General features: G+C 45.7%; 2 protein-coding genes across 6 annotated transcripts; one reads left to right on the top strand and one right to left on the bottom strand.

The window, feature by feature from the left end:
- Window positions 1–16,059: 16,059 nt before the first annotated feature.
- On the bottom strand, window positions 16,060–24,066 carry LOC129593671 (fibroblast growth factor receptor-like). 3 transcript variants are annotated; one of them, XM_055490107.1, is made up of 9 exons: window positions 23,718–24,066; window positions 23,272–23,561; window positions 23,166–23,204; window positions 22,986–23,092; window positions 22,731–22,830; window positions 22,421–22,666; window positions 22,043–22,353; window positions 21,707–21,936; window positions 16,060–16,583 (listed from the first exon to the last, which is right to left on the bottom strand). In XM_055490107.1, exons 1-9 carry the CDS (start codon window positions 23,975–23,977, stop codon window positions 16,301–16,303), a joined length of 1,866 nt encoding a protein of 621 aa, XP_055346082.1. In that variant the 5' UTR covers window positions 23,978–24,066; the 3' UTR covers window positions 16,060–16,300. The 3 variants fall into 3 exon arrangements, with proteins under 3 accessions (XP_055346082.1, XP_055346083.1, XP_055346084.1); XM_055490108.1 differs by lacking the exon at window positions 16,060–16,583 and adding an exon at window positions 19,062–19,310 and having other exon boundaries at window positions 23,718–24,057; XM_055490109.1 differs by lacking the exon at window positions 16,060–16,583 and adding an exon at window positions 20,248–21,655 and having other exon boundaries at window positions 23,718–24,056.
- Window positions 24,067–24,434: 368 nt separating this feature from the next.
- On the top strand, window positions 24,435–26,183 carry LOC129593767 (peptidoglycan recognition protein 1-like). 3 transcript variants are annotated; one of them, XM_055490226.1, is made up of 7 exons: window positions 24,435–24,748; window positions 24,831–24,931; window positions 25,019–25,180; window positions 25,256–25,300; window positions 25,395–25,507; window positions 25,580–25,699; window positions 25,821–26,183. In XM_055490226.1, the coding sequence occupies exons 1-7, from the start codon at window positions 24,507–24,509 to the stop codon at window positions 25,887–25,889; spliced, it is 852 nt and encodes a 283-aa protein (XP_055346201.1). In that variant the 5' UTR covers window positions 24,435–24,506; the 3' UTR covers window positions 25,890–26,183. The 3 variants fall into 3 exon arrangements, with proteins under 3 accessions (XP_055346201.1, XP_055346200.1, XP_055346202.1); XM_055490225.1 differs by having other exon boundaries at window positions 24,807–24,931; XM_055490227.1 differs by lacking the exon at window positions 25,580–25,699 and having other exon boundaries at window positions 24,807–24,931.
- The last annotated feature ends 388 nt before the right edge of the window (window positions 26,184–26,571 follow it).

The raw sequence follows: 26,571 nt of genomic DNA, 5'->3' as shown, positions 1-26,571 counted from the left end.
TAATTGTTCCTTCCAAGGCAATATAATTACAGACCGTAATTATTTACCAGAGACACCAACGGCTATTTTACCTACGGACTTCCGGCAAACGTTCTGGAACTTAAAACCGATTCGACAAAAATATTCCAGATAGTCCATTCTGAGCCCGTTCTGTGATTGAGGTTCCGAAGAGCCACGAATACGATCAATAGACCACAATTATAATGCTACTTGTGTGACCTCCGCAAAAATGGATAACAGCGACCACCAGTGCTGTTCATTACACAATGGCAGTCGTTAACAGCTTGTAAGCTGCGTTACTAGTAGGACAACGTTGTAACCCTTACATCTGCAGGCTGCTCAGTGGTTAGTAGCACTGACCAACTCTTATTAGCACCAAGATCGGATTGGGTTTGTGTTGTCTGTGCATTGTTCAAGAAGGCCTGACGTAATGCATACTAAATTCCCTGAACGTTGTACATACGGAGGCTTCAGTTATTATCTGTATTCTGTGCCTACAACGGGATTTTCACGGAATTACGAATCAGTTTTCTGATCCGATTTGTCGCTGATACACCAGATTTATAATTATCTCTAATTTCGGATTTTATTTCAATTTCCGATCTGATTACAGCGCATATTTTAATTGGAATACGTTTGTACAAAAATTACGAAGCAGTTTTCCTATCCGATGTACCACGGCTCCTTCGGCACGGTGGACGTTCTTCTGCAAGAGGGACACAATAATTACCCCCTGATTTTGTGAAAATTAAGTACGTACCATGACTGTCGGACGGCTAATATATAGACGGAAATAAGAAAATCTTCAGTAAGTTAATCTTACTTTCGAAGTTTTTGCAAGAACATATGTAGAGGAACAATAGTATGGGGATAAAAAATTATTTTCATCTGTCATGTTCAACAGTGAATGGCCAAAGAAAAATTTAAAGGTAAATTCGCACTGGGTTTGCAGGAGCATATTTGCTGCTTAATACTGGTCAATGCATTGATAGTACAGTATTCATGACATAGTCTTCTCGGAAACGGTTTATAATAGGAAGCAATACGTGTTGAACTGTTTTTTGTAAGGATCGATCGGCACGCGGTTTTAAACTCGATTAATTACTTTCAGCGATAGTTGAAAGTTTGTTAGCAGAATTCCTGCTCGAATGTTCCTCTACCCTCCTGCAGCAAACGATGAATTTATAGCCGTTTGGTGACGGCGCCCTTGTAAGTTACAGCCGTTAGGTCAGCCGGGCACAATATTGCAAAGATTCTAAATGGTTGAATGCAGTAAGCCTGGATCGATCTGTTAGATAAAAGAATACTTAAGCCACAAAATTGCGTTTTAAGCGAGCCAAGGTCACTTAACTTGCATGTACTAAATTGCAGCGGGAATGATAATACAGAATTATTGAGTGATGGAGCATTTGCAGTATTAGGTAAGCGATCTGCACGAGGGCGGTCAAATTGCATTTGTAAGGAGATTCTTAATGAATTTTCCGTAATAACCATATCCACGTAGCGATCAATGAATTTTTCATCAATTTCTTATTGCATCATTTGCACAGTGTTGTTGCAGTACGCAGAATTTAACTGTTTATGCATCGAGAAAGAAATTGTTCCTCATGCTCAATGAGGCAACTGGGCAGCTGTAAAATTACTGTAAAATATTCAGGCACATTTGACCTAAAGCTTTCCGAGTAATGCGATGATATTTTCATTTCGCTCCGATTTCACTTGTGGCTGGGCACTTATGGGTTGTGGACTGATGGACAGTATGTCTATGCTGAGTCATTCCTGACGTGTAAATCAACAGCAATTCCGTGTTGATTTATCTCCCAATTGACCTTGGCTACTACGTATTGATTTCATAAGAAAAACGGGCACTGGATTGTGTTTGAATAATGTTTTCGTATATATGTTATTTGATTCTGCGTAGCGCTGTGAAACGATACCTGTAAATTATTTTGTAATACAGATCTGCAGTGTGATATGCAATGGGATGCAGGAAACGTATTCTCTGTGTTTCTCCACATTAGAATATTTAATAAGTTTTACGAAATTTCGTGTACCAACTTGTACGAGAACATTGATTATCAAGTAATCAGTTCTGAAGAAGTTTTTGTCGTGTGGATCAGCGCGAAGAATACTGCACAGTGTCTCTGGTTTTCGAATTCATATTGTAAAATTGCCAGAAATGCGGAAAAACCGAATTATAGGAATCTACGTTGTCGCCTGTAGCACAATTTCCATGCTTGGGCAGTTTACAGTGTTCCTAACTGCGAGCTTTGCCTCTTATTTGCTCAAGTTGCATTCATTTAACAAAGTAAACATAAAACACAGCACTGATGAGCGCATGATGAGAAGCACATACCGTTTGGGAACAAGCACTGGGACGCACATAAGTTTGCACATCCGGCATATACCATGAAAGCGTTGACAGGAAAGTACCTTAACACTGAGCAGGAACATGAAAGTAAATACTGGCGAAATGAAGAGGAAAGTGAATACTGGCGTAGTCTCTAAACATGAAACAGGCCTGTGTTAACGAGTGCAAAATAAACATTACATTGTACAACACAGAAGCGCTTTCATCTTATCTAACCCAGCACCGTTCCTTTATAGCTTGAATGGACGTTTAATCCTCTTCAACTTTCCAGCCACTGTTAACCGGCATTTTTAACATTTCAGGTAGCGGCTGAAGGCTGTTGCATTCCGATACTTCATCCTGCCTTTTATTCCTCCTCCTTGTATTTAGTTGTAGTCATATGGCACTATAGCATTCGGTTTGAAAACCGTTTAAACCCTGTACGGTCAGCACAGCAATGACACCGGCGATCGCTCAACTGCGTCACGGTATTTCTGAACGCCCTTATCTTGACAGGAAGAGTACTTGCCTCTTATCCACGCCTGATACTAATGGAATGAATACATAATTCCTATGCCGTGTTGTGAAAAATGTTCTTTTTAGAATCGTTGACATTTCACCAAGTGATCCGCGTTTTCGAATTTCTTTGTGTGGCAGTCCTGAGCGATGCCTGTACAAGGAACCTGTCTTGCTCAAACAAGGGCCATGACAGTGTAAAAGAAAAAGCCAATAAAAAAAAAGCCAACGCGCTTTCCTTAATGATGTGGATTCTAGGTATGGATTCAGGTGTGGATTTTAGGTCAGATTATAGGTGTGGACTTTAGGTACCGGGGATTTATTGTGGATTTTAGGTACCGGTTTAGGGTGGACTTTAGGTACCGGGGATTTACTGTGGATTTTAGGTACCGGGAATTTAATGTGGATTTTAGGTACCGATTATAGGTGTGGACTTTAGGTACCGGGACTTATTGTGGATTTTTGGTACCGGTTTAGGTGTGGACTTAGGTACCGGGATTTAATGTGGATTTTAGGTACCGGTTTAGTGTGGACTTTTAGGTTTTGGGGATTTAATGTGGATTTTAGGTACGAGGACAGAGCTAGTATCTTCGGGAGCGCATTCACATGTGCTAGACTTTTTTTTACCATCTTTTTACCACCATTGGCTCCTAATACCACCTTTTGCACACCACTTTTGACTCCACATACCGCCATTTAATTTTTTTTAAACTGGAAGCAGAAGTGTAGGTTCTATTTAGAAAGTGAATTTTTTGACATCAAGAAACGAGGTCCAAATTTTTCCGTCTACTAGCTGGAAAAGGATGGCAAGTTTAAGGCATTTAGTATCGCAATTGACGCTATGGGAAAACAGTACGGCTTTTTCTGGATGCAGCCTATAATGTCAGCGAACACTGAACAAAGTTTCCGAAAACGGACAGTTGAATTTTCGAAAAGAAGAACTTCTGCCACTTAAAACTAGACGAGCCAGAAAAACTATTAAAAATCAGGTTTTAATACTGTAACCTCCGATACAGCATTACCGTATATGAAGCGCAGCGCGTCGATTTAAACGCGGCTGCATAGGTAAACCATTCGGATTGTCCCAGATATCATTATCATTTCATAATAATAGGTGGTAAAAGGTGGTATGCGGAGCAGACTTGGGCCACCTTTGCGTTTTCCACCTTCCACCCACCCCACCTAACCCCACAAATTTTCCGCTCCACCCCACCCCACCACGCTAAAAAAATGGCCCACCTCCGCCCGCCAACGATAAATGCTTCCACTGTCCACCCGCCCGCCCACTGGCTTTAAAAAAAATTCGTCAGTTTTTATTGCGTGTTTGGCTCGTGTTGCACTTCAAAAATAGTACAGAAATCACGTGATCAAAAAATTATTTAATTTTTCACGTGCTCAGGTCACCAAAGTGACACTGATGTCATCAAAACCGCGCGGAGCGCGGAATTTTTTTCCCGATTTGTGGCTGAAAAACAATATAATTTGATGTGGCGGGCCCGTTATCCTCCCACTTTTGAATTTTTCCCACCTCCGCCCGCGCTCGTATTTTCCACCCCGCCACCGCCCACCACCTTCAAACTTTCCACCCACCTCCGCCCTCCAAAAAAGGTGGAGGTGGGCGGAAAAGGTGGGATTTTTCCCACTCCACCAAAACGGTGGCCCAAGTCTGATGCGGAGCCTTCATCTTATATAATTTGCGCTGAACAGCTACATGCACAAACATCAGTGACACGCTCAGATGGCCAAAAATGCGTCCGAGGAAAAAACGGATCATTGAAAAATGGTCCGTTCGGCATAAGACAATATCTTTGTGTCGAGTGCTCGGACCATTCGTAATAGTCAGGATGGCAGTTCTAACTGATCCTTTGCCCATTCCCGGGTATATGCGATGTCAGTGCCGCTGATATTAGCAGCAACTATAGTTTTCAATAGGTCCTACACCCTTTCCATATGTTAAACTGGCTTCGTGGCAATCGCATCTATTTACGTTTCGCGCGGACTTTCTTTTTATTAAACAAATATTACAGTAAACGTAATAATAATATTTCTTGGATTATTCGCAGTGCCTTTGGTAATTAATTTTTGAAACCGCGGTTATTTGTCGAAGTGTACTTTAGTTGCACAAGGCGAATGCGCAAAACTTAAAGTTTAGCCAGCAGATGCACGTGGCTCTGTTTTTTCACACCAAAAGCCGTTTGTTTCGCCGTCCGAGCTTGTAACGCGACATAGTATTACGGCTGCTCTGCATGCTGCAGATAGTACGCTTGCTCTTCAAATGTAGACACACATCATGCCGGAAAATGAAATCTTTAATTCTGAACAGATGCACCAACTGAAAAGTTGATTAATGATTAAGAAAGGTCACCGGCTGCCATTTGTATTGCTTTTAACCGGCAAAGCCATTCCGTGTTGAATTTAACTGTCAATTGTCCTTGAATTGCTATGCACTTATAATTTAAATTTGCACTGGAATGTATTTAGACAATATTCTCATAAGTAAAGAGTACAATCGTACATATGTGTCACGAGCTGGCGCATAGTTTATTGGCAGCCATGGAGCTGCTCAAACGCAGACTGATATCAAAATATCAATTATGACACAAACACAATAACCGGCTGTTGCCAGGCCGCTACAATATGTATTTGTAGTTTGATTCTGCGTAGAGCTAATAAGCGGTATCTGTAAACTATTTTGTAGTACGGGGATTTAATGTGGATTTTAGGTACCGATTTCAGGTGTGGACTTTAGGTACCGGGGATTTAATGTGGATTTTAGGTCCTCGGGCAATTTACAGCGCTTCGCAATTGCGCGCTTTGCCTTTTGTTTTCTCGGGTTGCATTCATTTAACCAAGTAAACAGCAAACGTACAGCATGATGAGTGATGAGCACATGATCAAAAGCGCATACCGTTTGGGAATAAGCGCCGGGACGCACCTAAGTCAGCACAACCGGCATATACATACTGTGAAAGCAATGATAAAGTTCGAATTGAACAGGAAAGTAAATACTGGCGTCCACTCTCTAGAAAGTAGAAACAGGCCAGTCTTAGCGAGTGCAAGGTAGACAGTCAATCGAGCAGCACAGAAGCGCTTTCATGCTACATGAATGGAAATTAATCCTCTTCCAACTTTCCAGCCACTACCAATCGGCATTTTAATATTTTTGTTTATCAGTCAGCGACTCAGCGGCTTATGGCTGTTGCATTCCCGTACTTCATGATGCCTTTTATTCCTCCTCCTTTTGTTTACTCGTAGCCATATGTCACTGTCGCATTCGGTTTGGAAACCGTTTTAAGTTTTAACACTGTACGGTAAGCACAGCAATGACAGTGATCGTTCAGCTGTCTCTCGGCGCCCCTATCTTGACAAAAAGAGTACTCGCTTCTGATCCACGCTTGATACTAACGGAATGAATACATAATCCCTACGCAGCGTTGTGAAAAAAATGCTTTTCACAACGCAGAACAAAACAATGCAGAACAATGCAATGCAGAGCAATGCAGAACAGATGGCAGTTCTCCAAGTGCTCCCCAACTTTAGGATTTTTGTGTGGCAGTCCTGAGCGAGGCCTTTGCAATGGACCTTTTCCATATTACTCAAGCTTCTGTTAATTTCGCACTGTGAAGCATTTTTCTCTCCCTTACATCTCTTACTGTATTTACTTATAGTGTTGTTACGTATTTCCACAAACGCAGCAGGGTACGTACATGCTTGCATCTGTTGTCATTTGAGCCGAGCTATTAGGTTATGCGCTTTATAAAGCCGCACGCCGTCACTGCCGTACGTTGCAACGGACAAATACCCAAACAAAAAGACATCCGTGTTAATTTGATTCCATATCGACAACCGGCATTTACTTTCCTAGGTCACCCCGGGCATTCCAATCTCATCATCTGGTTTTGCAGTCTCCGCATCACAAGCGATATACACATCCTCGGCGGCAGCCGGTAGAACAGCTTCCACACGCTGGCGAATGGTGGCAAACACAGGACGGAGTTCCGGCCAATATTCCCCAGAAGTGGCTCAATCTGTACCAACATGGGATTTAAGCGTCACTGTCGCGTTGCGGACCAAGTTTCCGCGTTTTAGCGAACATTCACAGCGCAACAGGTCTTATAAGCCGCAACACGCAGCAACGGGCCGCAACAGTGCTGCCGTGCTTGGCTGGGCTATGCCAGCGCAACGCCGCAACAGGCGCAACACGGCTTATTAGCCGCAACACGCAGCAACGGGCCGCAACAGTGCTGCCGTGCTTGGCCGGGCTATGCCAGCGCAACGCCGCAACAGGCGCAACACGGCTTATAAGCCGCAACACGCAGCAACGGGCCGCAACAGTACTGCCGTTAGCGGCTGGGCTATGCCAGCTAACGTCGCAACAGGCGCAACACGGCTTATAAGCCGCAACACGCAGCAACGGGCCGCAACAGTGCTGCCGTTAACTGACTGGGCTATGCCAGCCTGGCGTCGCAACAGGCGCAACACGGCTTATTAGCCGCAACACGCAGCAACGGGCCGCAACAGTGCTGCCGTGCTTGGCTGGGCTATGCCAGCGCAACGTCGCAACAGGCGCAACACGGCTTATAAGCCGCAACACGCAGCAACGGGCCGCAACAGTACTGCCGTGCTTGGCTGGGCTATGCCAGCGCAACGCCGCAACAGGCGCAACACGGCTTATTAGCCGCAACACGCAGCAACGGGCCGCAACAGTGCTGCCGTGTGGCTATTGGCTATGCCAGCGCAACGCCGCAACAGGCGCAACACGGCTTATTAGCCGCAACACGCAGCAACGGGCCGCAACAGTGCTTGCCGTGCTTGGGCTATGCCAGCGCAACGTCGCAACAGGCGCAACACGGCTTATAAGCCGCAACACGCAACAACGGGCCGCAACAGTGCTGCCGTTGGCGCTGGGCTATGCCAGCGCAACGTCGCAACAGGCGCAACACGGCTTATAAGCCGCAACACGCAGCAACGGGCCGCAACAGTGCTGCCGTAGCTTTGGGCTATGCCAGCGCAACGTCGCAACAGGCGCAACACGGCTTATAAGCCGCAACACGCAGCAACGGGCCGCAACAGTGCTGCCGTGTAGCTATTGGGCTATGCCAGCGCAACGTCGCAACAGGCGCAACGGCTTGATAGCCGCAACACGCAGCAACGGGCCGCAACAGTGCTGCCGTGCCGGCTGGGCTATGCCAGCGCAACGTCGCAACAGGCGCAACACGGCTTATAAGCCGCAACACGCAGCAACGGGCCGCAACAGTGCTGCCGTGTTTGGCCAGACTATATGCCAGCGCAACGCCGCAACAGGCGCAACGACTTTAGCCGCAACACGCAGCAACGGGCCGCAACAGTGCTGCCGTGCTTGGCTGGGCTATGCCAGCGCAACGCCGCAACAGGCGCAACACGGCTTAGCCGCAACACGCAGCAACGGCCGCAACAGTTGCCGTGCTTGGCTGGCTATGCCAGCGCAACGTCGCAACAGGCGCAACACGGCTTATAAGCCGCAACACGCAGCAACGGGCCGCAACAGTACTGCCGTGCTTGGCTGGGCTATGCCAGCGCAACGTCGCAACAGGCGCAACACGGCTTATAAGCCGCAACACGCAGCAACGGGCCGCAACAGTGCTGCCGTTAGCGGCTGGATATGCCAGCGCAACGTCGCAACAGGCGCAACACGGCTTATTAGCCGCAACACGCAGCAACGGGCCGCAACAGTGCTGCCGTGTGGCTTACAGACTATGCCAGCGCAACGTCGCAACAGACGCAACACGACTTATAAGCCGCAACACGCAGCAACGGGCCGCAACAGTACTGCCGTTAGCGGCTGGGCTATGCCAGCGCAACGTCGCAACAGACGCAACACGACATAAGCCGCAACACGCAGCAACGGGCCGCAACAGTACTGCCGTGCTTGGCTGGACTATGCCAGCGCAACGTCGCAACAGGCGCAACACGGCTTATTAGCCGCAACACGCAGCAACGGGCCGCAACAGTGCTGCCGTGCTTGGCCGGGCTATGCCAGCGCAACGCCGCAACAGGCGCAACACGGCTTATTAGCCGCAACACGCAGCAACGGGCCGCAACAGTGCTGCCGTGCTTGGCGGGGCTATGCCAGCGCAACGTCGCAACAGGCGCAACACGGCTTATTAGCCGCAACACGCAGCAACGGGCCGCAACAGTGCTGCCGTGCTTGTGGGCTAATGCCAGCGCAACGTCGCAACAGGCGCAACACGGCTTATTAGCCGCAACACGCAGCAACGGGCCGCAACAGTGCTGCCGTGTAGCAGGCTATGCCAGCGCAACGTCGCAACAGGCGCAACACGGCTTATTAGCCGCAACACGCAGCAACGGGCCGCAACAGTGCTGCCGTGCTTGGCGGGGCTATGCCAGCGCAACGTCGCAACAGGCGCAACACGGCTTATTAGCCGCAACACGCAACAACGCCGCAACGGTGCTGCATGCTGGCCGCTGGGCTAATGCCAGCGCAACGTCATAACAGGCGCAACACGGCTTATTAGCCGCAACACGCAGCAACCGGGCCGCAACAGTGCTGCCGTGTGGTCGGACTATGCCAGCGCAACGCCGCAACAGGCGCAACACGGCTTTTAGCCGCAACACGCAGCAACGGGCCGCAACAGTGCTGCCGTGCTTGAGGGCTATGCCATGCAACGTCGCAACAGGCGCAACACGGCTTATTAGCCGCAACACGCAGCAACGGGCCGCAACAGTGCTGCCGTGCTTGGCCGGGCTATGCCAGCGCAACGCCGCAACAGGCGCAACACAGCTTATAAGCCGCAACACGCAGCAACGGGCCGCAACAGTGCTGCCGTGCTTGGCCGGGCTATGCCAGCGCAACCCCGCAACAGGCGCAACACGGCTTATAAGCCGCAACACGCAGCAACTGGCGCAACCAGTGCTAGCTCGTATGCTAGACTGGACTGCTGCAACGCCGCAACACGTTGCTACGGGCATGGGAACAGCCTAAAAAGCGCGACACAGCAACGGCGCTCTGTACTGTTTTGCATCGAATGACGGTGACTGAAGGATTTTCATGGTTTTTTGCAACTTCTTATAGGCTCTAGCAATTTTTTATAAATAGGTCTATAGCTGTAATTTCTTCTTTTTGTCGTGCGTAGTTTTTATTATGACATTTAAGCAGGTTAAGTACGTTCGGGGTAATTGAGCAGCGTGGAATTTGGACATTCTAGAACGAAAGGTAACGCAGATTTAGGCATAAGAAACTGGTTGGTCCACGAAAAGCTATTGCTTATGTTCCGAGTCAGAATCTATGTTTGCAGTAGAACGTTAATTGTAGTGAATAATTTACGTTTTCTTAAAGGAAGTGAACCGGTAATGAGCGCTGAATTCGGGTGAATAAAAAAATTTCAATCTCTCCACTCTCAAAGGCTTATTGAATCGGTTTACTGCATTCTGTAATCAAATGATTTGCTTGCAATGATATGAAGACCATTTGTGCGCCCATCATTCGGTTGGTGAATTAGATATAAAATATCTTAATTTTACTTATTTTTAAAAATGCACATCAACGAGCACAACTCAGCCTGTACTTTTATTAGGGTTACACAGACAGATAAGGGATTTGATCTAATTGACATAACATTGACTGTGCACGAAAATATAATCGAAGGTTTTTAAAAACAAAAAGGACACCAAAAGTATCATTATGGACCGATCTTTTTTTGCACAGAATCGTTCATACGCCTAAAGATCGATTTAGCACAAAATCAGACTTCCATTAAGTTCTTCCTGTTTTTAAATGTATATTCAAAATTTTAAAATCCGCTTTAGAACTAAAAAAAATTGCAGTATTCTGGTTCTGTGTCAAAACGATCTTTATGCTTACTTCATGCTTCATGCATCATTGTGCTTAATGTGAAGGAGTTCGGTCCATAACGAAACCTTTATTACACCTTCATGCGCTTAAACTTTTGCTGTTTTTTGCACCCGTAACTCCCGGCCAAATGGCCGGATTTTGCGCGCCACAACTGGTTTTTAAGCCGATGAATACAGCTTGTTTGGCTACCACATTGTGAGGAAACAATGCAACCAGGTCTAGAGGTGCAGAAAAATAAATGTTTTCGTGCATTGAACCGAATTTGGAACTATTTACTAAGTCCCCTCTCTAAGTTCTCTTTAATAAAACCCCGGGTTTTCTGTTTGCACGAGGAGTCTGTGAAGATACTGATGTTCAGGCTGATCCGCTGGTTGGTACAACTTACAAAACGGATAGAAGTTGAATACCCAGCCTGCAAAGGCCAGCAACAAACGGCAGCCAGCAATGGCATCAAGATGGTTAAATGCGATAACGTAGCGTTACTTTGCAATAAACGTTCGTAACGGACGAAGTGTATAAGTTGCAGTACCATCGCCATTATTTTTAATGCGTCGGACCACCAAAACCGCAGCGTCGCGATATGCTTCGTTCCTGACGTTGCAGCGATCGGCAGAGTCGCAAAAACGAAAATTCGGACTAAATTCAAAAGAGCCGGACCCGCAATAACACGGCAGCGAGCAATGACTTTATAGCGGTTAAATGCGCGGATACAATAGCGCGATTTCGTTACGAGTTTCTGTAGCGGAAGGAGACCTAAAGCTGTAGTACCGCTGTATATCCACGCTTCTTCGCGGCATTTAACGACGACGTAATAGACCTGGGCTGCGGTAAAATCATAGCGATCTGCTGCTTGACGTCATAGTTGTACTTACGTAACTGTACAGTATTTCGCGACGCCGTGGGATCCATAACCAACGTTCGGATGGGCCACCTGTCGTGGCTTCAGGCCTCCCTACCCGTTCGCTTTGGCGGTTTGGGGATCAGACGTACGGAGAAGCTAGCACCGTCTGCCTATTTTGCATCGGCTTCTTCGCTGCGCCCACTGATCTCCAGGTTGTGCCCAACGCTGATGGCTACGGATGTAACTGCCGCCACGCAGGCCTAGAAAGCTCTGGCTAACACGGTTGAACTTCCAGCCGAACCGCTCCGACATGTTCAAAAAGCCTGGAATACACCCGCAACGCTACAGGCCTTTTCACAGCTAGCAGCTTTGAAGACGACACAGAAGGAAGTCGCTCACCTGAAGGCGGTATCCGTTCCGGAAGCCGGAGTATGGATCCATGCTCTGCCTGCAGCTTGTCTCGGTAATCTGCTGAAAAACAATGCCTTCCGTATAAGTGTGGCGCTGCGTTTGGGAGCACCAATTGTTAAACCCCATGTGTGCGTTTGTGGAGGGTTAAGCGATGACCTGAGACGACACGAGCTCCTGTGCAAGCGGTAAGCCGGAAGACTGCCAAGCCACGACGGCATCAGTGGGGAGTTCACTCGCGGATTAAAGACGGCCGGTTTCCCAGCAAGAATGGAACCGAAAGGTCTATCCGCGAAAGATACCAAGAGGCCGGATGTGATCACACTAGTACCGTGGGGACGGGGAAACCGTTCCCAGTGGGCGTGACGTGCGTCGATACACTCACAGCTTCGTCCATGGAGCGCACCTTTGCTAACTTTTGGGCCGCAACCGAGCAAACTGAAAGAAGGAAACTAGCAAAACATGCCTGGATGCAATCGAGATATAATTTCACCGCTGCAGCGTTCGAAATTTATGGTTCATGGAGTGACGGGACTTAACTTTTAGCGCAAAAGGTGGGGAACGGTATCGCCGCTGCCACAGGCCAGAAACGGACGAAAGAGTTTTTTAGACAGCGGTTATCTATTTCAAATGCAACGGGGAAACGCGATATGTGTTATGGGTACAATCCCCGAGCAGGATAGCATTGAAGAAGTGTTTTTGCTTTAAATCTCGTTTGTTTTATTAGCCATTTTTTACTTACATGTAGGGTTGTCATCCCACCAAGGTTTTGGTGGTGGGATGTGATGGAAATGTGAACAGGAAGTGATTTGATTGGTGGGAATTGGGATAAAATACTAATTTACTGATTAATTTCTGACATACTGTATTTTTCGCAATAAAACTAAATCGTTTTATGCTAGCTGTTTATTACAACACAGAAGCCTTTCGAAAAAATGTAAAAGTAATTAACTGACGTTACTAACAATTCACTTCAGCATCCCAATCGCCGTCTATTTTGGCAAATCAAGCCGCGCCCAATTATAATGTCCATACCAAACCGCTGCACCTTTTTGCACATATTTTTAAAATAAAATTAAATCAGAGGTGAACCAAGTCACTCAAGACTAGAAGTACTGTACTCTATATCTGTACTCTGTATCTGTACTCTATATCTGTACTCTATAGAAATCGTTTGTTGCCAGTATGGTGTTGGAGATGTTTGCTCAAGGTGCATCTCAACTGTGTGATCTGAAAAGTACTACCGTAGCAGCGCTGAGTGACTTTATCACAACGCAAAACCTTCCGGTTGTGATACACGATCCAATCGGCCCTGAAATTGTAAAGGCAACAATCGAAGACACTTACGAAAAGAAAGCATTAGCGAATTATACAGAGCGGAGATATCCGCGGACTTCGGCAATTATTACGCTGAACTCTGATGCATTGGCCGACTTTCGTAACTTTGACGGGTGGGTTCTTTCAGGTTTTCCTTATTTGTTATACGGTTAGTCGGTTAGAATTAACGAGTCTGTTCCACAGCATACGGGGCATATCGCGCGGGAATCTGGTGTCCTTTTCGGAGCAAATTGCGGAACGCAGTGCGTCGCTGAGAATTCAGGACAAGAGTTCGTTTAGCTTTCTGTCCCAACATGCGGAGAAGCTGTACGTATGCCGGGACAGTGAGATTGCGTCGGTCGCACGTCACAGTGACTCAATCTTCCCCGAAGTTATTGAAATGTTGACGAAATACGGCATGGGTCAGTCAAAGCAGCGAATTGGTTTCAACATTTCGTTGATTTATGGATATGCTTGCACGGTAAGTAGTAAGCACCTGCGTACCTCCCAACACCCACTAGTCTACACACAAGCTACCGATCGTTTCGGTCCTTTTCATTTCGGCTAAAGGTTTCGGCCGTCATTCACCTCGGCCGCAGTAAATTTCGTTGACTCTCACTTCGGATTGTGTGCTCTTCGGCTGTCGTTCTACGGGCAATAAGGTTTTAATTTGATGCAGACCTCGCTACAAATCAGATTCATGAGAATTAATCAATTTCGAGAGAACAATTACCACGTGTGTTAATTAGTTTCGTTCCACGTTAATTTCGAGAGAAAAATTTGCATTTTAAACTAAGCCTAATTGAAAAAAATGTCTGTGATAACCACCTATACATATTTCATCATGTAGGAACACATTGCTGTAGATAAACTATAAAACTGCATGATCGCTTAAAAAAGGGAAGATCGCGCAAAGTCAAGCGCGAAGACAAAGTAAATCCGGGGAACTTGAAAAATACAAAACAACATGTAAGCAAAAGAAATTTAAAAAAGGTGAGCCTCAATCGGAAAAGGTGTTGCAAAAACTGACACCGTGTGACCGAAGTGTAACACGCCGGAATGATCGGACGCGCCTACACGCGCAGCAAACATCTCGCTCTGCAATAGTTTTGTCCCAGACCTTGCTAAAATATAACGGGTGCATATATTTGCGTATGACGGTGCATACATCTGCGTATTCAATGTCTGCTAGCCATTGAAACTAAAATGTTTACGTTGCTTGAACGGCTTTGTGTAGGCACTGGATATTGTGGATGTCAAAATGTGTATAAACAGGGAAGCTCTCCGTGATTTTGTCCTGAAGTTTATGTGCAAAGTAGCGGCTACCTGGCAGACGCAACCGCAGCCGAAAGCCAAGCACGCGCCTCCTCAGACACCGCTGTCGCCGAAGACTAAAGAGCAGAAAACTTCATCAGCTCCCAGCGACCTTAACACGATAATCGAAGGAGCAATCGAGAGTGCTGAACCAGTTACGGTAAGTATTTTGCAAGGCACAGAAAGCAGTCATGAAGCGCCTTATTACGTAGGCAGAAGGTTTTCGGTAAACGGGTTACGCCAGTTTTGCTTCAAGATAGCTTTTTTAAAGAATGCTTAACAGTGAAAACTTATATTGACGTTTTGCTAGATAAAAAGCAATGTCAAGATTTATACCGGAAAGGCCAAAAGTGGAGATCAAGTTGCTTTTCTGGCGTTAAAACTTGAGGCCTTTGAAGCGGACTTGAAGAGTAAAGGAAAGGATGCACGTTTCCTGGCCGGCTATGTTCCTGCACTTCGTCTAATTCCCAACGCTGAAGTTTCTCACGATGTACGTTTGGATGGGCGCATTTTAAAAGCGTCAATTGTCCCCCTGTCTTACGTCTCGAAAAGGGTTACGGAGTTGCTGGGACAAATGGGTAGGGAAACTTTCAGCGTACTCTGTATGTGGTCAAAGTAGTTTTCGTGTAAGATTTTATACCGTGCTAAAGGGTGTTGGAAATTCTGGCGAGCATACGAGAATCATTTGGACTTTATATGCAAGTCCTTAGGCTTTCATTCCTTGCTTCTGAAAGACTTATTTCGCGACTCGAAGATTACTCGAAAGGAGCAAGTTCTAGGAACTGCACAAAAATTGCAAAAGGGCAAAAAATCAATGTTTTATGCTCGTATTGGGTGGTCTTCCGGTAATAAAAAGACATTTCTTACGCATCCAGCCAATGGCTTTCATCTGCCAAATTATGACGCACATACAAATACAATGTAAAAGGTATCATGCGTACATGAATATGTAAATATAATAAGTACATTTTGCGTAAAACCAACAAATTCAATTACTTTGTAGAAAAGAATTCAGGGAAGAAAATTAAAAATGTGCTACACTATACGTAATCACCTTTTCGTGCACCCTGTGGCGTAGTATTTATGTTTTATTAAAACATATTTATTGCATTTTCCAAACAATTTATTGTTTGCGTCTAAAAGACCTGGTGTACCATACCAGTACTCGTAATGATTCATTGATTTTTATACTGAAATTTTTGTAAGCAGACATACGTAGATCAGCGCAGTTTGTATAAAAAATCAGGTAAAACTATTAGTTTGACGCGTCATTTTCTTTGTCCACAATAAGTCATTTTTTAGACTTATTGTTTGTATCCTACTTCGAAACCAACATTCAAATATGTGCGCAGTTACGCTCATGTTCTCATGCCAGTAAGAAACCTCGTAATCCAACAAACTAAGTACTATTTCCGAAAGAGGACGAATTGGGAAATCGTTTTGTTTGTCCCGACACCGTAATTTACAAACTGAGGAGCAATGGTTTTTAAAACAGAAAATCTAGGAAGACCTTCGCTTCGCTCCACTATATTACTAATCCATTAGCTGCTGTAAACAGTACATTGCAAAGTGATGCTGTCAAGTGAAATGAAGTTATCCTTCAAAATAGTTATATTTTGCTATTAAGGTATCTCAGGCACGGCCGCTGCCGGTCCTGACCAATCTCCCCTACGAACGAAAAGCCTTCGGCCTCTTCCGCTAATCAGCAGAGCAGTCTTGCCGTGCCCACCAGCGCCAATCCAGGAGGGATCACTGAATTGGGTATCGGCATCAACATCGCGCCGTCAAGTTCCGTTTTGGCAGACAACACGGATGTGACGGAGCAGTCCTGTTCAGCGGGTGGACGTGTCCCGCTGCACGAACGGATTGCATCGCCGGAAACCGTAAAGGGTAGCAGCATTGGTTGTCCCCATACCGAGCCCAAATCTTCGGAGGACGAGTCTTCTGCTGAAGGTGACGAACTACTTCCCAATGATTGCCTGCAACTGTTAATTGCTTGATTTACAAATAAAAGCATAACTGATAGCAATGAAGTTTTATGAGCTGCTCTGAATTTAAAAATATATTTCTACTTCTCGTTTCAGAAATTCCTGAACCGGAAGGCAAAGCGAAAAAGCGCAAGCTTGCCAGCACGGGTAAGACGTTAGCCTGTTAAAATTAATTGTACGTGTTTCATGAGAACGGCATGGCGGTAGCTGTGCATTGGAATTAGAGATCAGTGCACAGCTTTCGGTAGTACCACTAAGCGATAAAAATCGGATGTGTGCGAGGTCGAACAAAATAAACGCACAAATGTTAACCGAAGTTAAAATCTTGGAATAGCATGGGCCTGCATGGTAATATAGTGTTGTAGTACCCCCTGCAGATGGCAGTGTGTTAATCTGGACAAGTGATCATGACGCATGCCGCGGTCACTCGCATCCTTTGATCTGTGTAATGGTGAATTTTGACTGAAGCTGCATCGTGGTTTTCTGTTCGTACACAGGATCTCCTCCAACAACACGAGCCAGTAAGCATAAGGTTCGAGTCGTTTCGAACGATGATGTCGCAAAGGTCAGTAAATCAGTCTTTATACATTTTGTTTCATGCCACTGTGTCAGTGTTACCAGTGCATTGTTTGTTTAGTGCGCTAGGTGTGGGCTTGCGCTGGAAATCAAGGATTCAGGGATTGCATGTACGGTATGCAAGCTTGTGTTTCATTTGAAATGCGGAGATGTGAATGGCAGGCTAACGGACGCAAAGAAGAGAGCGTATAAGGGGTAATACTAATTAATGTTACTGGTACTGGTAGTGTTACTGGTAGTGGTACGATATAATGGTACTGGTACTGGTACTGGTAGTAAAAATGGTACTGTTACTGGTAGTGGTACTGGTTGTGGCAGTGGCATCACGTAATGGTACTGGTACAGTGGTACTGTTATGGTAACGTTAAAAATAAAATTTATTAGGATATGTTGTATTGGAGAACAACTTCATATAACATTGTTGCCGTATAACACCTGTTGACCTTTTACAAATTTAGGTTTAAACAATTTCGAGCAGTTTTTAATGTTTTAGTGCAGTTCTTATGTTTTAATGTGCCACTTTTGTTACCTGACATGTACTGTATCGAGTTTCACCTATCAGGTGAAACTCGATACAGTTAAACAAAAAATAAAGTGCGACAAAAGCTGCAAATCGTTTGCGGCATTTTGGAGTGTGCCCTGAGGTTTTGGCGGTAGCTATTCATCAAAAAGCAGTGGATAAATTGGTGGCGTTGTTAAACTCTCCAGCGCTGCAGAGTTGCAGTCGGTTCGGTATGTCCAGTTTGATAGAGTCGGCAGCTCCAGCGAATGCCTGTAGAAAACCACAAGGTACAAGCAGAGGAATGGGATCAAATACTCGTTCGGCTGCACCGACGTCGGTGCTTCGAGTATCAACAGTCTGCCCTTCTTCGTCTTTGACTACGCAGGCGACTGCTGCTCCGTGCGCACGTAAGCGCAAGCGTGCTGAGATCGAAACGCCTTGCATAACAATTTCACCTGATAAGCAAACGGAAAATACCGCGAAATGCTGTGGCTGCACACGAAAGTTAAAAAAAAATGATGATATGCCGCTTCGAATAGAGTTGTTAGTAATTTTTTTAACGCACCTCGCATTTACTTAGGAAATTGTTATGGTCTTATAATTATCTTCTCGGTCTGCCATTATGATGAGATGACCACTTAAGAATTATTTAGCATTTTGATTAGAAGATATACTTGTGAAATCACGACGTTACGTCGGATAAATGCCGGATAAATTTTATAATTATTATGACAGTCTACTTTTTCTGCTGTTATACTTCTGGGTAAACCGGATATTGCCTTGAAGTAATATTTCGTTAATAATAATAGCTCGTTATTAATAACGCATTATTAAAGTTATTGTGTACCAGCCTTGCGGCTCAGCATCCGTTAAGGTGTCTAGTTGTGCCGACTGCCGGTAACACAATCGGCGGTAACTATCGTAAGTGTTACCACTACCAGTACCAGTACCATTACGTGATACCACTAACACAACCAGTACCACTAACAGTAACAGTACCATTTTTACTACCACTACCAGTACCAGTAACATTATATTGTACCACTACCAGTAACACTGCCAGTACCAGTAACATTCATTAGTATTACCCGCGTATAAGTGTCAGTCCTGCAAATAGGACTACCGTGTTTGTTTGAAATCATGAATCAGTCGAACCAATACGCATATTTCTAGAGATAACGCCAGTGCTTTTTTAAAGGAAACAATGCATGTTTTTTTTAGCTTTTGACTTTACTCTTTATCGTTAGCATTTCTGTGCATTATCGCTATAACTTGCGGTTGGACCAAAAGCTGTTGGTAAACGGGTAAAGAGCCTGAATTCACTTGTACAAACATTAATTTTGATCCAATGCCTACAACAAAACCTGTAAAACTCTAAAGATTTTCGCTGTATTTAGGTATTTATTTAGGTTTGTTTTCGCTGTGAACGGTGCCAAATTTCAGTTCAGCCAATGAGCATAGTCGGCATAATCCGCCTAGTGTGCTTAACAGTTTTTCATAGACAGTTGGACAATAACGCAGAAGAGGCGTTGATGTCGATAACTTCTAGAGTAAATTTGGACAAAATTTAGATAAATCTTGCTAACCGTGGATGATCAGTCCGGTATGGAAGCCAAGATCCGCAGAAAGCTTCCACCGTCTTCTTTCTATGTACATCATAATCACTTACGTAACGCGCATCATTTGCTGCACCACTTCGTGCGTTGTCTGCTGCAGTAGTTCGACTGCTACAGCATTTATGTCATAGTGAATGCATCTTGCCCTTAATATGGTATTTATACTTAAGGCCCGTTGGGCAATTTAATGCCGTGTTACGGCTAGTTGCTGCGTGTTGCGGCTAATAAGCCGTGTTGCGCCTGTTGCGGCGTTGCGCTGGCATAGCCCGGCCAAGCACGGCAGCACTGTTGCGGCCCGTTGCTGCGTGTTGCGGCTAATAAGCCGTGTTGCGCCTGTTGCGGGGTTGCGCTGGCATAGCCCGGCCAAGCACGGCAGCACTGTTGCGGCCCGTTGCTGCGTGTTGCGGCTTATAAGCTGTGTTGCGCCTGTTGCGGCGTTGCGCTGGCATAGCCCGGCCAAGCACGGCAGCACTGTTGCGGCCCGTTGCTGCGTGTTGCGGCTAATACAACCGTGTTGCGCCTGTTGCGGGGTTGCGCTGGCATAGCCCGGCACGGCAGCACTGTTGCGGCCCGTTGCTGCGTGTTGCGGCTTATAAGCCAGTGTTGCGCCTGTTGCGGCGTTGCGCTGGCATAGCCTGGCCACGGCAGCACTGTTGCGGCCCGTTGCTGCGTGTTGCGGCTAATAAGCCGTGTTGCGCCTGTTGCGGCGTTGCGCTGGCATATTGACCAAACGGCAGCACTGTTGCGGCCCGTTGCTGCGTGTTGCGGCTAATAAGCCGTGTTGCGCCTGTTGCGGCGTTGCGCTGGCATAGCCCAGCCAAGCACGGCAGCACTATTGCGGCCCGTTGCTGCGTGTTGCGGCTTATAAGCTGTGTTGCGCCTGTTGCGGCGTTGCGCTGGCATAGCCCGGCCAAGCACGGCATCACTGTTGCGGCCCGTTGCTGCGTGTTGCGGCTAATAAGTCGTGTTGCGCCTGTTGCGACGTTGCGCTGGCATAGCCCAGCCAAGCACGGCAGCACTGTTGCGGCCCGTTGCTGCGTGTTGCGGCTTATAAGCTGTGTTGCGCCGATATTGTCGCGCAACGCATTATCTTGGTACGGATCAGACCTGGGCAGTTATGAGATTTCGACTCATAGTTAGAGTTAAGAGTTATTCGCAGCTCGCGAGTTACGCTACGAATTAAGTTAGCCGCAATAACTAGAGTTAACTGGAGTTAACTTCTAATAAAAAAAATCATGATTTTATTAATCAACTTCAAGTAGTCTTTTATGCATGCCGATATCACTTTCACCAGATTTGAGACACAGACCATTATTAATTTTTTTTTCTTAAAACTGATTTTGAAATTCATGCTTTTTCTTAGGTTTCTTTTTCATGTTTTTCCTGAGGGAGAGACCGAGAGACGCATTATTCTTGAGGGAGGAAGATAAAATATAAATGAAACATAAGAAAGAATAAGAAAGAAACAAAAGAATGAAACATAAGAAAATATAAATGAAACATAAGAAAAAATAAGAATGAAACAAAAGAAAGAAACACAAGAAAACATTCTTGTGTTTTTTTGTTTTTTCTTCTTATTGTTATCTCTCTCCCTCAAGAAAAAATCAAACATAAGAAAAGTCCTTATCTGACAAAATTTCTGCCTCTTTTTAACCACACAAAAATTCCTCCTTCTCAAAATTCCTCCCTCTATTTGACCCTGGCTTTTTACGGCCGAGCGCCGGCAACGCTGAACTTTTTTAATATGATTTAGCTTCACAAGGCTACCGAAGTTAGTGTAGCTGTTTGACAGTGTTGACCGCGTTATTACGCTTCCCTAATGGGCAGGTAGCGAAGACGCACAGACGATCAATTCGCGTGTGATTTTGGTGCGGAACATGATTTGTCCTCGCGTTGGCAAAATTTTGCTCCGCAAAAAATTACGTTCTCTGCACGCTGTTAATTTAGCTCAAATTGCACGACCACACTCACTGTCAGCATGGACTCCCCTGAGCATAATCATCTAGACAAAGCCCTGGGCGGTCATAGTGTACGTCGGCTCGAGAAATTTCGGGTACACACATACTTTTGTAATTATGGCATTTTATCCGATCCACGGTTAAAATGCCTTTTTTTCTGATATTTTCTATATTTTTATTTCATTTTTGCTTTCAACTGAAACCCGCAGAGTTACGTTAAACTCGAGTTGCGCTATATTTTTTTTGAGTTGCGCTAGAGTTAAGTTTTCGTCCTGGCGAGTTAAGCTTCAAAGTTAAGTTATAACTCGTTAACTCGAAAAAAACTCGCGTTAAGTTAAATAGTTAAAATTAACTGCCCAGGTCTGGTACGGATTGAGCCAGTCCTAATATTCCCAGCATTCACGAGTTATTTGACGGCTGCAAGAAATCGTTCCGTTATCCGCTTGTCTGGGTAGCCAGGTAACTTACATATCGGTGGGGCATGTTGCCGGAAGGTGCAGTCGGGAGTCATCTCGAAGGAAAGCACATAGCTGATCATACAGGATGCCGTTTGGAAAAACCTCCGCGTACGGCTCCGAACCGAACGTGTAGATTTCCCAGACGACCACGCCGAAAGACCATACGTCGCTTGCGGTGGAAAAGACCGCACGATTAGGCTGCAGGCATTCAGGAGCTAACCAGCGGACGGGCAAGGGAACCTACAGATAACAACACTATTAGCCATTATTTGATCCTCGACGAGACCAGGATTTGTTGCTAAAACCGCATATCACAGAAATGCTGGCGAGTTGGTTACAAAACTACTTTGTCGCGCTCCAGCGTGTATACAGGCAGCTCCTTGGCCATCCCGAAATCGGCGATCTTAGCCACTTTCTGCGCATCCAAAAGCACATTGCGTGCGGCCAAATCCCGATGGATGATGCTTTTGCTGGCGAGGAACTCCATGCCCCGGCTGATCTGGTAGACGAAACTGACCAGTTCCTTCGATACTTCAACCGATGTGGTATCCTGGTTAAATGGTTCGGATTGTCCATGTTGATTCGAGGTTCGCAGACTGTGCAAATAGGACTCTAAGGATCGTAGTTCGCAATGCTCCATAACCATCATTAGTTTCCCTAAAAGACATCATTACAACGCTGGGTGTTTAATTTTATTTACAGTCGTCAAGATGGTTCGGTGCACCTTGCAGAACCACGCCCTCTAAATTGACAATATTGTTATGTCGTCCGACTTTCATAAGAATGCTCATTTCGGACAGGAACGCGCTGGTTGCTGACTGGTTTCTAGGGAGATCCCGTAGCATTTTTACCGCCACAGAGCACGAACGCGATGTCTCAGTGGATGACCAACTGCCACGCCGTAGGTCTTTGCACTGCATCGAACCCAAGAGAACATGACCATCGCGACCGCTTCCCAAATGCTCATCCTCTAGAACCACACGCAATGTTACTACAGGAAAAGGCTGTATTATTCATGGGTGGTTTTCGTTTACTTATGTCGATTGAGCGCCGTGGTATCAAGAAGCGCTCCACTGTTTCTGCTGGGACACTTTTCTGCAGTTCGTTACGATAGTCGATAGCGCGGCAAAAGTGCTACAATAACAAGAAAAAAAATCTGGGAAAAACACAATGTATCCAGCAACTTCTGTTGGTTGATACATTGTCTCTTTTATATCTGTTGCGTTGCTTCTTATATTCTTATGTCTTTCTTTTTTTTTTCTTGTATGTGTTGTCATACTTGTGTATACCTTGTATCTGTTGCGTTGTTGTTTTCCCCGCCAATACGCAACAGCAAGTAGGATCAAGCCAATAAGCAGCGCGATAATCGATCCAGCGATGAACCCGTCGCGAAACGCTGTGAATGCAGTAAAAGCATGTGTACAAATTCATTCTGCCGATTTTACGTAATCGGCACTCATCATATGTACCTTGTGGTTCTTGTGGCGGTGGGGGCAAAACGGGTGGTGCTTTACCACAAGCAGATAAAAAAACAGATCATTATGAGTGTGTTCTTGCAGTCTAGCAAACACTTACGTAAAAGCAGATGGGGACTGACTATATAGTTGCGTATAATGGGGTTAATCTGAAAGGTCATTACGGAATGATTGACCGGATCCAACCAGCCTTGCGAGCGCGCGCACTGTATCAGAGCGTTGGCTGAGGCGGCTGTCTTATATGACATTTTGGTAAAGTCATCTCCGGATGGCGGATACTTTCCGATAAGCGCTACGCCGAAGCAGTATTCGTTGTACATGCGATTTACGAGTGGTCTGAAGGTCCAACCTCTTCCCTCGAGAACCGATCCATCGTAACCAATCAAGAAACTGCGGCAAATAAGCCATTGCGTACCAGCTGATGACGCAGTCGAAAATTTACCGTATTATATAGATAACACTGAAAATAGTGTCGTGCCGCTACTCCCGAAAATTCTGCAGTATCAAATTTACAACCGCAATTATTTAGGTGATTGACGTATGTACTTGTAAGGGATGTCAGGATGTTCGTTTGTGTCCATATTATAGATCTGCATGGCCTGCGTGATGAGGGAACAGTTGCGGGCATCGAAACAGGAAGCACCATAGGAATGAGTAAACACCATGCAGGTGGCGGGTAGCGGCAGTTTGACCATCTCCCATTCCCGAGCAGGTCGAGCGCCCCATACCGAACGCCGAATAATGTCTACTTCGGAGCAGAGTGTCGTCGCCATTGTATGCAGTATCAGTTCCGTTTTCTTTTGCATATGCGGAAGCGAGAATAATTACAAAGTATTACGGACGTCAGTGATATTATTACTAAGCAGCGTAATCATTAAGACACAGTGACGGTATGTATCATTCGCTATTCTAAACTATCCCATTGTTATGGTATCAGTTGTTTGTACTGGTCATGGCGCAGTGTTGACATTAGGTAACTGCGTCTTTAAACCCAGGTAAAACCTAACAATAATATTTGCACAAAAGTGCGGAAGAATAAGTTTTGACACAACTGTAGACTTCCGTGTACTATCACAGAAATTGACAGAATGCAAGCTCAAGCGGAGCCGCTATCGTTTGTATCAATACGTCGGTTGACTTTGCTGGATGAACAAACAATCCAGTGCCATAATTTGATTAGCAACCGGAACTGTCGGAGCTATGGGCTTTTGCATCGGTATTTTGGCCTAATAAGCCGGAACCACAACCATAAGCCATAAGTCATTCATTAATTAATGTTGTACTAGGGAGATGATTGGTACTGATGCCCTTTAATCGCTTCTCATACGAACAGAAATGAACTGTCCAGGCGTTAATATAACTACACGGTCTGACTGGGGCGCTCCCGCTTTAAACACTACTATATCGTTCTTGCTCCACCCGGTGCGGTACATGGTATACACCGACACCAAGGGGGATGCGTGTGCGGGTTTCGACATGTGTCGGGAAGTGGTCGCGGCAATCCGCGAATTCCACGCGGACACTACGTCGTGGACGTCCCAGACCGCCGCTAACTTCGTGCCGGAAATCTTCTACAAGTACATATGTAATGAAATTTCTGGTTCTGCAAATTGTAACTGCCGGTTATTAATTTAGCTTTCTGATCGGAATGGACGGTAGTGTTTTCGAAGGCAGAGGTTGGGATCGGCAAGCCGATTACCATCGCGATTACAATCAACAGGGCATCGTTACCGCTTTCATTGAGAAGATTCCCACAGCCGGTATGTACTGTGTAATGCCATATTTTGGACGACGAAATCCGAAACAATAAAACTGCGATTATCATTCATTCTTGTGTGTTTTCGCAGGGGACGGTTACAGAGCGCTAACGTACGCGGCTGCCAAAGCAGCCAATAATTTACTGCAGTGTGCACAGTGGATGGGCTACCTGAATCCGGGGAACGACTCGGTTATTGTCAACATTCATCCGCTGGCCAAGAACTACATTCTCTACCCCGAAGCTATGCAGTGTAATATTATAAACTGTCATTTTTCCTACTAAGTCCATATCTGGAAAAATCTGCATATTTTTTATGGCGTTGCAGCTCTGAACGACACGCCCACTTTGCCCAGCACCCTGGATAAGCCCAGTAAGACGGCAGCAGTCTGTCGTGATGCCATTTTAGGTTCAGCGTTCCCTAGAATTGTGCCGAAAATCTTGTAGGCCGGAATTTCCCTTTGTAGGCTTTTCGGAAGGTGTGGCCGCTGGAATTGCCTTCAGTATTATATTGCTAGTGGTACTTCTTCTGGTGCTTTTATCTCTACTCTGGCCGTATATCAAAAACGATTGGAAGAAGGTAATGCACGACATTGATAAAAGGCTTATGCTAACTGCAATTCGATCTAAATGCATAAAACTGACACAACAGGCTGATAACGAGTGTATCGGGTCAACTCGTCAACAGAAGCGGAAGTTGTCTGACATCATGTTAGGGACGTTAATGCGACTTGTTGACGCTCGTTTAGGCGGCAACGACCCCGCGGTTTCGGTTAGTGCACGACATTAAGCAGAGACAGCGTAATACGAGTACGAATGTCTTGCCAGGCTTAAACGGTAAACACGATCAGCAGTTTCGCTTAAATTAAGGTGTGTTTTGGTTTTTTTTGCAGGAAATTGCTGTGTCTCATGTGCATACCGAGTCAAGAAATTTACCACAGTACTGTACAGCGTGGACATAGTCAGACAAGGGGCCGGCGATTGCTTTGCGGAAAGATGTGGTGATTCGCTTTGAAGTTGCCAGCGAATTCTATTCTGCACGGTCAGACCTGTGTTTCAATCCGATTTCAGTAGCTCAATTGCCCAGTACGTTTTTACAAATGGCTGCACCCGGTATTAACATCACCTATTTCATATGAAAATTGCATTCCGGCAGCATGGGGCAGATTTGCTGAGTTGTCGCCATTGCTTTGCTCAGATCTAGGTTAATTGCCAAGCTTTTACGATGAACCGTATGTTTATTAAAATAAACAAAATCGCAACCATTACAAATTGTCGCCGCATACAGTTTGGCGATTTCGAATCGCCATGCTGCACTTACCCATGCGCTCCAAGGTTATCAGAGGCTAGCACCGACGCCTCGTGGTCAAAGCCTGCCATAGCGCTCGACGTCATGCGGCTCTTAAAAGATCGTACTATGAAGATTCTATAGATTGTACTATGAAGATCGATTGCACTATGGTCTCGTACTATGCATCCTTCAACATCGCATATGCCGGCCTTCTCAGAGCTAGCGAATACGAGGACAATTGGGTGCTGTGAACATACCCTGCACGATTAGGCTGCGATGAACAGCTGGTTAGCCGTAGCTCGCAACGCTACCGATATCACAGTCTGAATGCAAATGGCTTAAATTTAGCCGGC

This window comes from Paramacrobiotus metropolitanus, unplaced genomic scaffold, assembly GCF_019649055.1.
Source record: "Paramacrobiotus metropolitanus isolate TYO unplaced genomic scaffold, Prichtersi_v1.0 Parri_scaffold0000063, whole genome shotgun sequence".
Classification (NCBI taxonomy): domain Eukaryota; kingdom Metazoa; phylum Tardigrada; class Eutardigrada; order Parachela; family Macrobiotidae; genus Paramacrobiotus; species Paramacrobiotus metropolitanus.
This window is presented reverse-complemented; position numbering and strand designations above follow the sequence as displayed.

What these genes read in the sequence shown, in the direction of transcription:
- LOC129593671 (XM_055490107.1), bottom strand. Translation starts at nt 23,977, where the DNA reads ATGCAAAAGAAAACGGAACTGATACTGCATACAATGGCGACGACACTC. An exon ending in CAGTCCCCATCTGCTTTTAC is followed by an intron (nt 23,205 to 23,271) that starts GTAAGTGTTTGC and finishes CTTGTGGTAAAG; the next exon opens with CACCACCCGTTTTGCCCCCA. An exon ending in ACGGCGCTCAATCGACATAA is followed by an intron (nt 22,667 to 22,730) that starts GTAAACGAAAAC and finishes GTGTGGTTCTAG; the next exon opens with AGGATGAGCATTTGGGAAGC.
- LOC129593767 (XM_055490225.1), top strand. Translation starts at nt 24,507, where the DNA reads ATGAACTGTCCAGGCGTTAATATAACTACACGGTCTGACTGGGGCGCT. An exon ending in CTACCCCGAAGCTATGCAGT is followed by an intron (nt 25,181 to 25,255) that starts GTAATATTATAA and finishes ATGGCGTTGCAG; the next exon opens with CTCTGAACGACACGCCCACT. An exon ending in CAGCACCCTGGATAAGCCCA is followed by an intron (nt 25,301 to 25,394) that starts GTAAGACGGCAG and finishes TTCCCTTTGTAG; the next exon opens with GCTTTTCGGAAGGTGTGGCC.